The sequence below is a fragment of the Botrytis byssoidea genome (genome assembly GCF_014898295.1).
Source record: "Botrytis byssoidea strain MUCL 94 chromosome Unknown BBYS_007, whole genome shotgun sequence".
In the NCBI taxonomy this organism is placed as follows: domain Eukaryota; kingdom Fungi; phylum Ascomycota; class Leotiomycetes; order Helotiales; family Sclerotiniaceae; genus Botrytis; species Botrytis byssoidea.
Genome location: NW_024065848.1, coordinates 1551767 through 1565541, shown reverse-complemented (window position 1 = coordinate 1565541; position 13775 = coordinate 1551767). Strand labels below are relative to the sequence as shown.

Sequence of the window (13775 nt, the reverse complement as noted above, 5' to 3'; positions counted from 1 at the left end):
TTCGTAGCATCTACCACAGTAGGACAAGTATCACGGACAATCGGAAATCGGAAAGTAAATAAAATTCCCTCTGCCTTTACCGCATATGGATCTTCTTTAAATAATCTCCTTCCCTTTTACATCATACCTGAGTCTCTCTCATCAATTACCTAAAAAGTAATCTCATTCGTAAATGCCTAACTCCAGATGAGTTCTTCAGCCACCCAATCTTGACATAAATACATACACGAGGGGACGCAAATCTTTCCCAGAGATACACATTCCCATTCACATTAATAAAACTCACATATCTAACAGGCTACAGTATCTGATCGATCGTAATGTTGGCAGAAGAAGCCAAGCACTTTGCCATTTATCCAAGCTTTGTACCTTCGCTTCCACCCGGTCTTAGCAAATCACTCCAAGCTGCGTACGGGAAAACGCGTCCGCATCACCGGGAGCTAGCATTTGACAGTAATTTTGTAAAGTAAAGTGTAATAAAATAAATATCCGCAAATAGTAACAATAATGCCTAGGTATCTAAGTAGTTAGGATTCGCACTTACTTGACTCTAGAATCGGACTTTCATTGAACGGATGTACCATGTATTCACGGAGGCGCGCAATCGATTACGCCGCGGCTGCTTGAAAATAATCGGTTATGCAATGCTGATCTATGAGTGTGCTCCTATTGGCTACGATACTTCATTCTCTCATCTGATACCTGTTTTGATCAATCGATTCAACACCAACCATTTGTTGAATGACAATTCAACGATGGTGATAAAAATTGCACTTGCTGTTGTGAATATTGCACAAGAGACAACGTCCAGCTCATTGGTGTTGTTGATATGATATATATTATCATGGAATAGCATCGATATCTACCACTTTGTTGAGCTTATCGATAAAGATTTGATCGGGACCTCGACGATCGGAACAACAACCGGGCTAGATGAGGTTGCGAACTCCATATTCAACCATGTAGGTGAACATCGCGCGATCCAAATCTTGAACGCCATCCATTAAGAGCCAAGTGTTCCTAAGTTGGCCTGAAGCTTTGGAAATCGGGGGGAGAGTTGTGGGTCTCATCGACAACCTTTCTATTGGTCTCGCGGCACATACTTCCCGACAAAACAATTGTCACAAAAATTAGACTTCCTTTCCAAGGAATGTTAAAGCTTTTGGGCGGAACACGGCATCTTTTGTTCGGATCAAACGGTAGCATGCTCCTGGATTCGAATTATCTGGGCGGTCTAAATGGCGATAAGACATATTCCACCGCGTGGCGGAGAGCTTGGCCCTCCTCCATTCAATTGGCAGTCAATGGCAACTGCTGTACGGGGGGATAGACTTTTAACATAGTCGTGGCATCGACTAAGCTTATAGAGTTTGGGTATTGACACACATGATCTCTTGGGCTTGAAGCAGTGCTGATCATATGTTATGCTTTGAAGTGGCAAGATTGCTACCTAGCTGAATGTCCTTGATCTTAGGATTGATGCTTCGAAGAGTACTCACACCCTAAAGCCTATTATGGTTTTCAACCTACTCAAGAAGGTTGATTCCAAACAAACCACTTTTAAATTTAGCATCCACTTGTTCTCTACTTCAAGCCCGTGGTCCTTGAGGGAAGTACACTCGAGTTGGCGAATACAGTGGAGTTTGTTAAGCGTCTCGAAGAACCGCATATTTTCTCTTTGCGCTCGTCCCCAATTTCGTGGATAAAAGTCATCTATCAGCACGATTGAACTGTCGCAACAAACATTGATTATACTATCCTTGAAAGTACAGTTGGAGTCGGGATGGAGATGGTCCTCGTTGTCGCAAGTGCGAAATCCTTGGATTTTTCGTCAAAGAGTGTGGATTCGGCATCGATATCGCAAGTTGCAGTATCTTTCCTGGCCTTGGATTGGATGATGCGGCCAAGATCTTTTAGCCTGTGCATGCCTTACGCTCCAGACATAAATGTAGTAGCGCTTGACAATCATGAAGACGCTAGGGCTGTGCAGGCTGGTGATGAATTTGAGAAATTTAAATGGGTTCGTCAGCGATGCAAATGATGACAAGTAAGCAGAAATAGTCGTGAAAATGCTGGTAACAAGGCTCTAATCCATATAAGCAGAAAAAGGTCTTGCACAGTGGCCACTACTTGTTGTCCGTTCCATGACGCTATGATTAGGCGACTCTAACCGATTGTTGCACGATAGAGTAAGGGGAATTCAGGTGTGTATCACAGATAAAATTCATCCGTCTTACCAAGCACTACCATGTTCTCGGGCAATGCTTTGATTGATCGCGAGCATGTGAATAAGATCAGTGGCTTCGAAATTGTCACATTTATATTAGAATCGGGGCAACTGTTATCTATTTATCTTGAAGGAATGCAAGTGCGTTATTGTGCGTTATTGTGCGTTCAATTGAATGCGCGGATATATCGAGATCCTCTGCGATCCAATTTAAAAGTTCTAAACTTAACAACCATGCCATATCACACCGTTCCAGGGCGTTTAGTCAAGAACTACTTCAAAGCAAGTGCTTTCTACTTGAATGTTGGTATATGTTGGTACTCCATCTTCAGTGAATATGATTTGCAGATTCGTGCTGTGCCGAATAGTAAAGTAAGCACTTACCGAATTTATATCTTGTTCCGGGACCGATATCCTCACCGGATTCTCCAAGGGCACATGACATCCCTGTTCAGTATTGGGTGTTGGCTGACAGTTGGTGGTATAATAATGTGATCTGCCTCGCTTCATATTGTACTTTGTATCTATTGACTGGATAAAGATATACAATACGTTGGCTGTTGGCGGCTGAAGGTTTTGAAGTCATAAAGTGATCTACAGGGCTGTAGTGGTGTAGAAAGTCGGTTTTAAGGGGTGGTAAGGCTGACAGATTGTCCATTTACAGGCTGCTCGGATACTATCATCATCCTTTTAGGAATATCAGAGTGCGTCTCAATAAATCTATCTCTCGGGGCTCCAATCAAGTTAACATGAGTACTATTAATCAGGCGCAGTCATCACAAGAACATGCCTGGCTTAGTATGCCTTTCCATTACAATATCACATGTATTATAGACTTCCGATTTGTTTATATACAATTGATGTGTCTTCCTTTTTCGTAATAAAAAATTTCATTACGATCAACATTCATCACAATCTTTCAATGTCTCCTTCTAATCCCAACTTCAATCGCTGGATAGCCAGTCAAAAGCCCCGCGCTCATACTATGTGTGATGCATCAGTCTTCTATCGCAACTTGGAGCAAGCTCTCGATATCCGAAGACAAAATCATGATCTACACACTCTACTCAAAAACACGTGGGCCAAAGGAGAAACCATAGATTTCTTCTCCAACGATTCTCTTTCCTTCGGTGCCAGCGGAAGATTACGCAAAGCTTTTGATGAAGAATTAGCTCGAAATCCCAATGTACAACTCGGAGCTGGAGGTTCTCGCTTAGCGGATGGTAATTATGATTATATTGAAACAGTGGAGCAGGAAATTGCCGATTATCATGGCGTCGAAGCGGCGCTTGTTGTAGGCTCGGGGTGCAATGCTAATTGTGCGACTTTTGAAGCGATTCCACAATCTGGGGATGCTATTGTTTATGATGAGTTTGTTCATCCGAGTATTGTGGATGGAATGTCGCGTTCGCTTGCTACTATACAAATATCTTTCGCTCATAATGACGTCGATGCATTTCGTCAGGCTTTAACATTCTTGTCGGATTCACAGCCCCTCATCAAACAGGGAAAAAAGTGCGTTCTGATTGTCGTGGAGAGTTTCTATAGTATTGAAGGGGATATGTCTCCTCTGAAAGAACTGGTGCAGGTAGCAAAAGAGATATTTTCACACGGTAATGCACAATTTATCGTTGACGAAGCGCATAGTATAGGTGTAGTGGGCGAGAGAGGGTTAGGATATGTGAATGCCTTGAATCTGGATTCGGAAATCGCTATCAAAACTCATACATTCGGTAAAGCGTTCGGATCAATAGGAGGTAAGTGATCTCTCTCTTTCGGCTCCCGTTGCGATATCTCCAAGACTGATAATGTACCGAAGGTGTGATACTCGGTAGTCACACTGTCAAGAATGCATTGGTGAACTTTTCTCGTTCGACGGTGGTTACGGCAGGACCGGCTTTCCATCAAGTTGCTGCGATTCGAGCTGGATACTCTTTACTACCACAACCTGAGACTGAAGCCGTGGGTCTTTTTTCCTTGTATCCCTTTCTGTCTCAAAACACAATCCTCATCAGAAACTAACGCATTAAAAATAGGGACGAGCCAACATCCAACACCTCGCAACACTCTTCTTCCAAAAAATAACCTCGCACCCCATCTGGCCTCTTGCCAACAAACTTGGAATCATCTCCATCCCCCTATGCGATTCCTGGGAACAACGCGCGTTGCAGACACAGTTGATTCCGCTCTGGACTCGAGATGTGCATGGTAAGGAATTGGCGTTTTCGTTGGAGGAGAATGGGTTTGCGGTGTTTCCCGTGCGGTATAAGGTTAAGCAGGGGATGGCAAAGTTGAGGATTATTGTGCATGCGGCGCAGACGGGGGTGGAGGTGGAGGGCTTGGTGGAGGCGGTTTGTGCGTGGGTTGGGGGGGTGGTGAGGAGGTTGGGGTGGGAGAGGCAGGGGCAGGGGGAGGGGGAGAGGGATATGGGGATGGGGATCGGAAATGGAGGGAGTGGGGTTTGTGATATGGGAAAGGTGTGGCGGTTTGTTGGAGAGGATGAGGGTAGTGGTGATGAGGTTGTAGATGCGTGTGAGGGAGAGGATCAAGAATATGCTAATAGACTTTGACGCCATCAGATGTCTTTTAGCTTATACGAGGAGGTGATGTCCCTTGTTTTTGTATTATAATCCCACCGTATCAGTATAATACCAATAAATTCACATTTATCATGTCCATTGCACTCACCATATATATCTACTCCCCCAACAAATACCCGTCTTTCATTCATTCCTTCTTTCCTCCCCCATCTATTCCCAAATCAAACCAGCCCCCAATCTTACGAGTATATACCTAGGTATGCAAGGTACACGCGAAAACACAGGCTAGCGAATCACACCCCTGAATCCAACTCCCATACCCCAACTGCCCAACTGTTGGTATTGATATACACGTATGTTGTTGATTTATCACTTCCAAGGTTGTCATTTGTTGTTTGTTATTTAGCCTTTCTTATTCCTGTTTATCCTTTGCATTTATGATATGATGTGATATGATATGATACGATACAGCATGATGAAACGATCACAATACGATACAATACAATATAATACAATACACCACTCCCCGACATCGGGAAGAAGCAAAGATAATTAATAGATGGTTAAGGGATATACAGCTGACAGTTTACAACCACTTCTCACACGCAGACAGAAAATTTCATACATCGTTCACCTCTCTCTGATATTGATATTGATGTTGATATCGATATTGAGTCTGGGAAAGTGGAAAGTGGAAGGAATAAAGGATAAGGAATAAGGTATAATATAGATACACTACATACACTGTACACGCTTTCCACGAGTGAAGTACCAGCACAACCAATTCCGCACCTCCAACTGTTCAACCACCCATCAACAATCTCAATCCCTCATCCCTCATCCAAATCCCTCCATCTCTCATCAAGCGTCCCAGCATCCCAACCTCCCAAACCTTCAAAAATGCCCATTCCCATCCCCGTCCCCTCCCAACACCGCCTCATCTCCCGCCCTGAAATCAAGTCCCTGATTGCAAAAGATCACAAAATATTCATCCTCAATAACTGCGTCATCAAAGCCGACGCATGGCTACCTTTCCACCCCGGAGGCGAAAAATCAATTCTGCATATGGTTAGTCGCGATGCGACGGATGAGATTAATGCGTTGCATTCGGAAGAGGCGAGGGAGCGGATGCGGAAATATGTGGTGGGGAGGATTGAGGGGGGGTGGGAGGGCTTGGGGATGGGGATGTGGGGGGGTGAGGGAGAGGGAGAGGGAGAGGAGGGGGGAGATAGGGGAGGTAAATTGAGGGTTCTGGGGGATGGAATATTGGGATTGAGGGGTTGCGATGCGGAAAAAATGGGGAAGGGAGAGAAAGTGCGGTGGAGACGTACAGCTGCTGAGATACAGATTTCTCACGCTTCATCATCGTCTTCATCTTCATCTTCATCCTTATGCTCGATAGACACGAAAACGAAAACAGGAAAGGAAAAAGACCCAGAAAACCCACCCCTCACATCCCTAGAAGTCCTAACAGCACACGCCATATCCACCGATCTCTCCAAATACCCCTCTCTGGACCGCAAAACCCAAGATGCGATTATCTCCCAATATCGACTCCTGGATCAAGAACTGCGCTCCGCAGGACTATACAACTGTCCATACCGATCCTACGGCATCGACGTACTGCGCTACATCCTGCTCTTCACACTCTTCTGGAAATTCCTACAATCCTCCTACTTTATTCCCTCCGCCCTCTCCCTCAGACTCTTCTGGCACCAACTCGTCTTTACCGCGCACGACGCCGGACACATGGGGATAACGCACTCCTTCCACATCGACAACTGCACCGGGATCCTGCTTGCGAACTTCCTCGGCGGGCTCTCCATCGGCTGGTGGAAGCGCAATCACAATATCCACCACATCGCGACCAATTCCCCCGAACACGATCCGGACATTGCACATTTACCCTTCTTCGCCATTTCGCATCGTTTCTTCTCCTCTTTGTATTCGAGTTACTACAATCGCGCGATGGAATTCAATACCCCATCCCGCTTTTTCGTCAAATATCAAACTTATCTCTACTATCCCATTCTCCTGCTCGGAAGATTCAATCTCTACGTATTAGCATCGTCCTACCTGCTGAGTCCTAACCAGGCACCTCGTAAAGGGCCAGCATGGTGGCACTGACCACCTCGAAATAGCAGGCCAGATATTTTTTTGGTACTGGTTCGGCTATCAAACGCTCTACTTGCGTATTCCTACATGGTCGTCCCGTATAGCATTCCTCCTAATCTCGCATATGATCACGGCGCCGCTGCACGTGCAGTTAACGCTCAGCCATTTCGCCATGTCGACTGCGGATCTGGGAGTCCGGGAACCGTTTGCGATGAAAATGGTGCGTACAACCATGGACGTGGAGTGTCCGCCCGGGATGGATTTCCTACACGGGGGTTTACAATTCCAGGTCGTGCATCATTTGTGTCCGAGGCTGCCGCGACATAATTTGCGCACGGCGCAGAAGTATGTGAGGGAATTTTGTGAGGAGACGGGTATTCCGTATGTGAGGTTGGGGTTTGTGAGGGGGAATCGTGAGGTACTTGGCAGGCTGGGGGAAGTGGCGGCGCAGTTGAGGGTTTGGGAGGAGTGTAGGAGGGTGGCTGCGCGGGATTGGGTGGAGGGTACCCAGTAATGTGGAAGTTGTAGCAAGCACAAGGTCGACATGAACTTGTTTTCGGAGACCCGAGTATGGTAAGATTGAGGTACTACCATCTCATCATACCAATATATCTATAAATATCAAAGAGTGAAAAAATAGACAGCATCAACATACCACCATTTTAAACCAATATATTCACAAACAGTAAAGAAATTAGGAATAATCTATATCAACAAATGTATTCACAAATAATAAAAAGTGAAAAGATAACCTTCATTGTGTCAATCACTCTTTACTATCATAATAACATATCTACAAACATTAAAGAGTAAAGGAACAGTCCAAATTGACGTACTACCATCTCATACCAATATATTCACAAACACCAAAAGTAACAAAACATTTCATACGAGAACAAATATCTATTGCAACTAATCTATATATCTATTCGCAATAATATCCCGAACCAATAGTTCTTTTGAACCACCTTATATATAAATCCACCAAAAAATGATATCCCGACCGGCTGGCTAATTAATGCCTGTACCTCAACGCCATGCAACTTGTGAAAAGAAACAAAAATGCAATGAATAAAGATATAGCTGATGGAAGATGATAACAGTTATCCATCTTCCATCTTAAGCGCCAACCTCTTCAGTGATTGAAGCTGGTATATTTTCTTTAAGCTCAGAGAAAGATTCTGGCCACAAGAACATCTTTTCTTCCTTTGTGGGAGTAGCAGCAACATATGAAGGAACCTTGAATGTAATGTTAGTATTAAGAAGTATTGACCAAGAATGAGAAAAACTTACAGCGTTCTGACTTGAAACTCTTCTCCACAAGTTGGCTCTTGGATTGAATCTTGCTGGCTTGCCTGCACCACCAGTCTTTGCTTGATCCTCCTCAGCAATCTTCTCCACTTCCTTTTGAATATCGGCAAAAGTATCGAATGGAATATAAGGGATCTTATGTTCCACACAATACTCCTCCAATCTCAAACCTCTTCTTGCAAATAAAACATCTGCTTGTCTCGCAGCAGGTAAATCAGAAACTCCATCACCAATGAATACAATCAATGGGATAGTTCCATCTTCACATTCCAATTGAGCAAGTTCTCTTGCTTCAGTAATGGATAGTGCCTTGTCGTGACCCAACTCAGTGTCGTGTCTCCAAACTGGCTTCCACAGACTTCCATCCTCACTAATCTCTGCCTCATTTGCCACGATTTGAATTCTCTTACTTTCCTCCTCTCCCAAGAACTTATCCAATACTTTTCGCAACACCGGCTTCAAACCCGCACTGATAACATTGAAAGGAATGTTGTTATCAATACAGAAGCGATGGAATTTTTGGAAATCAGGATCAATCTCGAGAGTTTTCTCCATTACGGCAAAACCATCTTCGAATGGGACGCGGAGAGATCCCCACATCTCTTCTGAAACATCACGGAAAGAACGTTCACCGGTTTTAATTTGTTCATCGAGGATCTGACGACGTTCTTCTCCGCATCCGTATGAATCGAAAAGGACGTGCCCGGTATCTTGCATGAAGATTGTGCCATCGAAATCTGGAGTGGAGATGTTAGTTTTCTTATCTGGATATATTTTATATCTTCACACAGACAAAAAGCAGTGTACCCAAATATACCGAAACAATGATATTTTGATGTCACATCACAAAATCAATATCCAATAAAATATATAACAAAAGACGTTGAATTTGTAACAAATCAAGTCTTCTGAATATATTCATATAATTTGGAATACGAGATATTGATTGAACGACATGATATCAAATCAATTGAGAAGTGTATTCTTTGGGTGTACCCGTTTCTCATCCGGATAGAGTATATGTGTATCGAAAAAGGGAAATACATACCCGAAAAGCAAACGATCTTTCTCTTGCAGTTCAACATATCTGGATCTTGTGTGCGAGCGTAACTTGTTTTCTTAACTGCCAAATTGGTACTGAGAGTTGGTGGTGTGATTGCAGAAGGCATTCTGAAAAGAAAGAAAGGATGAAGAGGTAAATAAATAAATATGTGAGTATCAGGGGGAGAACGCTAGTGAGCCAAGTTTGAGCTAGGTAGGCACGGAAAGGTCGAGAACGAATTTTTGATTGATTGATAAGATATGTAATATGTATGGTATCTCGATGAACGATTGAAGTGATGCAGTGATGCAGTGATGCAGACAAGGAAGGATAAGAAATATGGGTTCAAACTTCAAAGTTGGAGGAAAGGCGGAGAGCGGGATGAAATGTTGATATATATATATATATATGGACCTTTGTTGAATGCTGGAGTTGGAATGTTTAAACGCCGTTGAGATGTTGGTGTTGGTATTTTATTTGTAGATGGCCTAACTGAATGGAATGGAATGATTTGATTGAATATAGCAAAAAGAGAAAATGAAGTCGAGGGCGGTTCCTAATTTTTATATTCATTGATGTGAAACTATTCCTTTATTTTTCTTCCATCGAATTCGTGATAATTTTCATGTTCTCCAATACTATCTCCATTTCCATTTCCATTTCCATCTCCATGTCCATCCATCCTAAACAATGACTCCATACTACATGATGCAAATGCATCTCAACAAAGATATGTTAACACTCGTGGATCAAATTCTCACGATAATGCTAGGGACGCATGTCGTGAGTTTTCTCCTGGTAGGTGTCTCTTGGGAAAAGTTGCCCACCAATCACATGGACGAAACTCTCCATATTATGAGTTTTCCAACTTTGGAAAACGAGATATCGATGTCTGGAGGACAAATTCGATCTTGGTATCTGGAACCTTGGTGGGGCAATGGAATAGAGGGGCTGAGGGGCAGTGCGTGCGTGGAAGGGGGAGGGTATAAGCGTGGAATCAGATACGATACGTGGGTGCGAAGGAACGGACAGAAAGAATGTTCTTGAAGATACGAAAGGATCTACGAGGACGTGTCGTAGAGTTTACATTGAATTTAATTGCCATGTGATTCTTGATTGTGATTGGATAGAAATGGTGTTTTTGATTCTTTTTGACTCGAGTGAAATTTTCACAATGCTAATTAAGGATGATTTATGATTCATCGTACTTACCTACCTACTCAGGTATGGTATCTATCATTTATTGTTTCATTGTGCAGTCCGTGAGGTGAGGTGAAGAAAACGCAGAGTACAGTTCAGTACAGTTCAGTACAGTTCAGTACACTACACTACACTACACTACACTACACTACATATCTACCTAATGATATCATACATCTAGACTCGCTACCCCAGTAACACACACAAAACCAACCAACCAACCAACCAACCAACCAACCAACCAATCGACTTTCCATGCACTCAAGATTCTCATCTACCACTGACTAGGTACCAGAACATCCATACCTACCTATGCACCTTGCGTTACAAAAAAGGAAGTCCCGAACCGTGTCAGAATTTGTTTCAAGGGATTCCATTGCACATACATACTGATGAGCACTGAGTACTTAGCAATGAGCACTGGGCTGAGTGTAAATTAAAAAAAACATACCTAGAAACTCCGTAAAATACACACACACACACACACATACACATGCATATGCACGGATTGAAACAACGAACAAATAGGCTGATCTCAGACACTCTCACTCACACACTCACACTTAGGTATACTATGTATTCCTCACGGAGAATATCAAGCCACGATCCATCTCATCATCCAAGCCAAGCGCTTACACTGCTCCCACGCTTCCTCTTCTCTCCTGTCCTCGCTTTTCCCGCATGCATTGCATTGCTTACTGTACTGTATGTACCTACTGCGCATCGCATTGCTGAGACAACCTGAACTAACTGCTCACCGATATACTGACGCGGGGAGTGAGCCACATGCTAACTCTGTACTCGAATGCTGCATGCACGTTTTCGCATCATTGGCTGGCTGGCTGGCTGGCTGGATGGATGGAAATAAGTAGGTATCCAAATCATCATTTTGCATATTTCACCACTCGAGCAATCAGGAACGGGTAACATGATTGATTTGTTTCTGCAAGCTCAAAAGGCCATGTGCTCTCTTATTAGACTCTTCCTTTCCAATTCCCCAACTAATCTGCAGTTGACTATACTAGGTACCAGGTACTAGGTACTCCTCCACATGTATGGGAAAGACAAATAGGGTACACGATTCGCTTCCATTTTTCCACCACCATACCAGACGCCATGAAACGAAATGCAATGAAATGAAATGAAATGAAATGAAATGCAATAAAATGATGTCACAATGCAGATACCAACCCAGGTAGACATCAAATTCATTCTTCTATACCGATACTCCGTACTTCGTAGTACGTACGAGGAAAAGTACAATGATTACGTAAATAACCCCCCAAGAACTGAAGAAGAAAAAAAAAACTTGAGTAACTACATATTGCTAAAAATGAGGTTATCGTGAGATTTTTTTTTTCCTCTCCCGTAGATAGATTTTTCTTACTTGTTCCTTTTTTTCTTTTGTCTTTTTCTTTTTCTTTTTTCTTTTTTCTTTCTTTATCTTTCTATGTTAGAGACGTTGGAACTTGGAACTTGGGACTTGGAACTTGGGACTTGGAATAGAAAGTGTGTTTGTTATTAATCTTTGAAGATCTACTGGTACTGGTAGATCTTCTGATTTTGATTCTGATGCTGATTAGATTGCATCCAACGTATCTATCTATCTATCTGCTTGATGAACAAGACAAGACAAGACAAGCTCGCGATATATTACCACGTGATAATCAAATCAAAATAAATTATACGAGTACATACATACATACATACATACAGGAAAATTCACATACGCCTAGCGATCTACAGTACATTTTGATGCGATGCGATCAAGTTTGATCATCTGGGTAGGTAGATTATTGATATTCATCATATTTCTCTCTCTTGGTCTGCTTGCGCTGTTTCAATATTGACACCCTTTCCTTTCCCATGCTGCTGACCACTATGAGCAGCCTAGGAAATCAGCCATAGCCATCAACCGGGTACTTGATCATAGATGGAGTTGTCATGCCCTCTCGCATAAACCATCTCAACATGCGATAAACAAGAGACCATTGTTCTAATACCTCGCTAAACAACGACATGAATTCCCCCAACGCCCTAAAAGATTTTTGTGTCTACTACTACTACTACTACTACTACTACTACTACTACTACTACTACGAAACTATGGTCTAGTATGCGGCTGCGACCTTGGGAGAGTATTTCGTGGCAGCTTGGTCGAAAAGGGAGCTCTTCTCCTCCAAGTCCTTCAAGAATGCGTGTTCTGGTGATGTACTTCCTAATGAACTAAACGACAAATGTCAGTAAAATTAACATTGCAAAGTGGTTCAAACATAAGCTAAACCTTGGATTGCCGTTCCAATGATTCTGAGAGATAAGATTCAAGAAGATTATAGCACAAATCCAATGTCCAACCTCTATGATTAATTCGGAACGAAAGCAGTGGCTATAAGAAAAATACACATACCTTAACAAATCACTGGAATCCTTTCCTGAGATTGTGTTCAAGACGACTTTGTTTGCAAGGACTTCCGTATTCTCGGGGTCCTTGTTGAAAGCTTGATCTAATGCTGCTTCTGCTTCCTCCAATCTTCCTAGGTGTATTTCTGCGATTGCTTGCGCGACAAGACTTTGTGTTGAGGATGTTGATGGAGCTTGTGCGAGTTCTTCGAAGACATAGAATGCTTGCTGGTATTTCTCTCCGCCCTTGGGTGATGTTAGTAAAAAATACTTTAGATACTAGACTCGAGGAAACCTACAACTCTAAGTCCCACCCAGGACTCTGCCAAGTTAACCAACAGACTATCTTGAGCCCATCTTCTAGCTTGTTGAACTTCCTTGATAGCTAAATCGGTACGGTTTTGTTCTAGATGGATTTGAACAATAAGAGCCACCGCCTCAACTAATCCCCATCGTTAGCCCCCCTCTGCGACTATAGAGTGGCTCTAAAGTGTATAGTACTTACGATTACCCTGGTGCAATCCCAGCAGTTGTAAAGCTTCCTCGCTCTTTCCCGCAGCTTGTAGAACTGTCCCGCCCAATACCTGCACTGTCGCATTGTCGCTCGAGTCCTCCGCCAATTTCGTGATCATCTGGACGCCCCTATCTTCATCCTCGCTCACGAACACGGCTAGAGCTCCGACAGCTTTCAATTCAACGGCATCTTCTCCTTGTACATCTGCGAGAACATCTTCAGCTTGCCCGAGTGCAATTTGAGCTCTTAGTGATATAACCCGCGCCGGGAGTGCGTTCTCTGGAGAAAGCGCACTGGTATCGAAATCAATGGCTTCTCGAAATTGGCCTTGGTGAAAATGATTGTGCAAGTTGAGAAGCTCGCCTTCTGCTGAGAATGGATCCATATTGTATGACTGTAGTTTGAATGTTCAATGTTGAAGATTAT

General features: G+C 43.2%; 4 protein-coding genes across 4 annotated transcripts; 2 read left to right on the top strand and 2 right to left on the bottom strand.

The window, feature by feature from the left end:
• Positions 1–2502: 2502 nt before the first annotated feature.
• EAE97_004520 (uncharacterized protein) lies at positions 2503–4797 on the top strand (the record flags this gene model as incomplete). The annotated part of the gene is made up of 4 exons (XM_038875032.1): positions 2503–2931; positions 2995–3984; positions 4047–4189; positions 4264–4797. Exons 2-4 carry the CDS (start codon positions 3051–3053, stop codon positions 4795–4797), a joined length of 1611 nt encoding a protein of 536 aa, XP_038734476.1. The 5' UTR covers positions 2503–2931; positions 2995–3050.
• Positions 4798–5667: 870 nt separating this feature from the next.
• EAE97_004519 (uncharacterized protein) lies at positions 5668–6894 on the top strand (the record flags this gene model as incomplete). Its single annotated transcript, XM_038875031.1, has 1 exon — positions 5668–6894. One exon carries the CDS (start codon positions 5668–5670, stop codon positions 6892–6894), a length of 1227 nt encoding a protein of 408 aa, XP_038734475.1.
• A 1107-nt stretch (positions 6895–8001) lies between these two features.
• Positions 8002–9362, bottom strand: EAE97_004518 (uncharacterized protein; the record flags this gene model as incomplete). Its single annotated transcript, XM_038875030.1, has 3 exons — positions 8002–8121; positions 8176–8930; positions 9242–9362. The coding sequence occupies 3 exons, from the start codon at positions 9360–9362 to the stop codon at positions 8002–8004; spliced, it is 996 nt and encodes a 331-aa protein (XP_038734474.1).
• Positions 9363–12546: 3184 nt separating this feature from the next.
• EAE97_004517 (uncharacterized protein) lies at positions 12547–13734 on the bottom strand (the record flags this gene model as incomplete). The annotated part of the gene is made up of 4 exons (XM_038875029.1): positions 12547–12661; positions 12843–13081; positions 13135–13277; positions 13341–13734. 4 exons carry the CDS (start codon positions 13732–13734, stop codon positions 12547–12549), a joined length of 891 nt encoding a protein of 296 aa, XP_038734473.1.
• Positions 13735–13775: the final 41 nt, after the last annotated feature.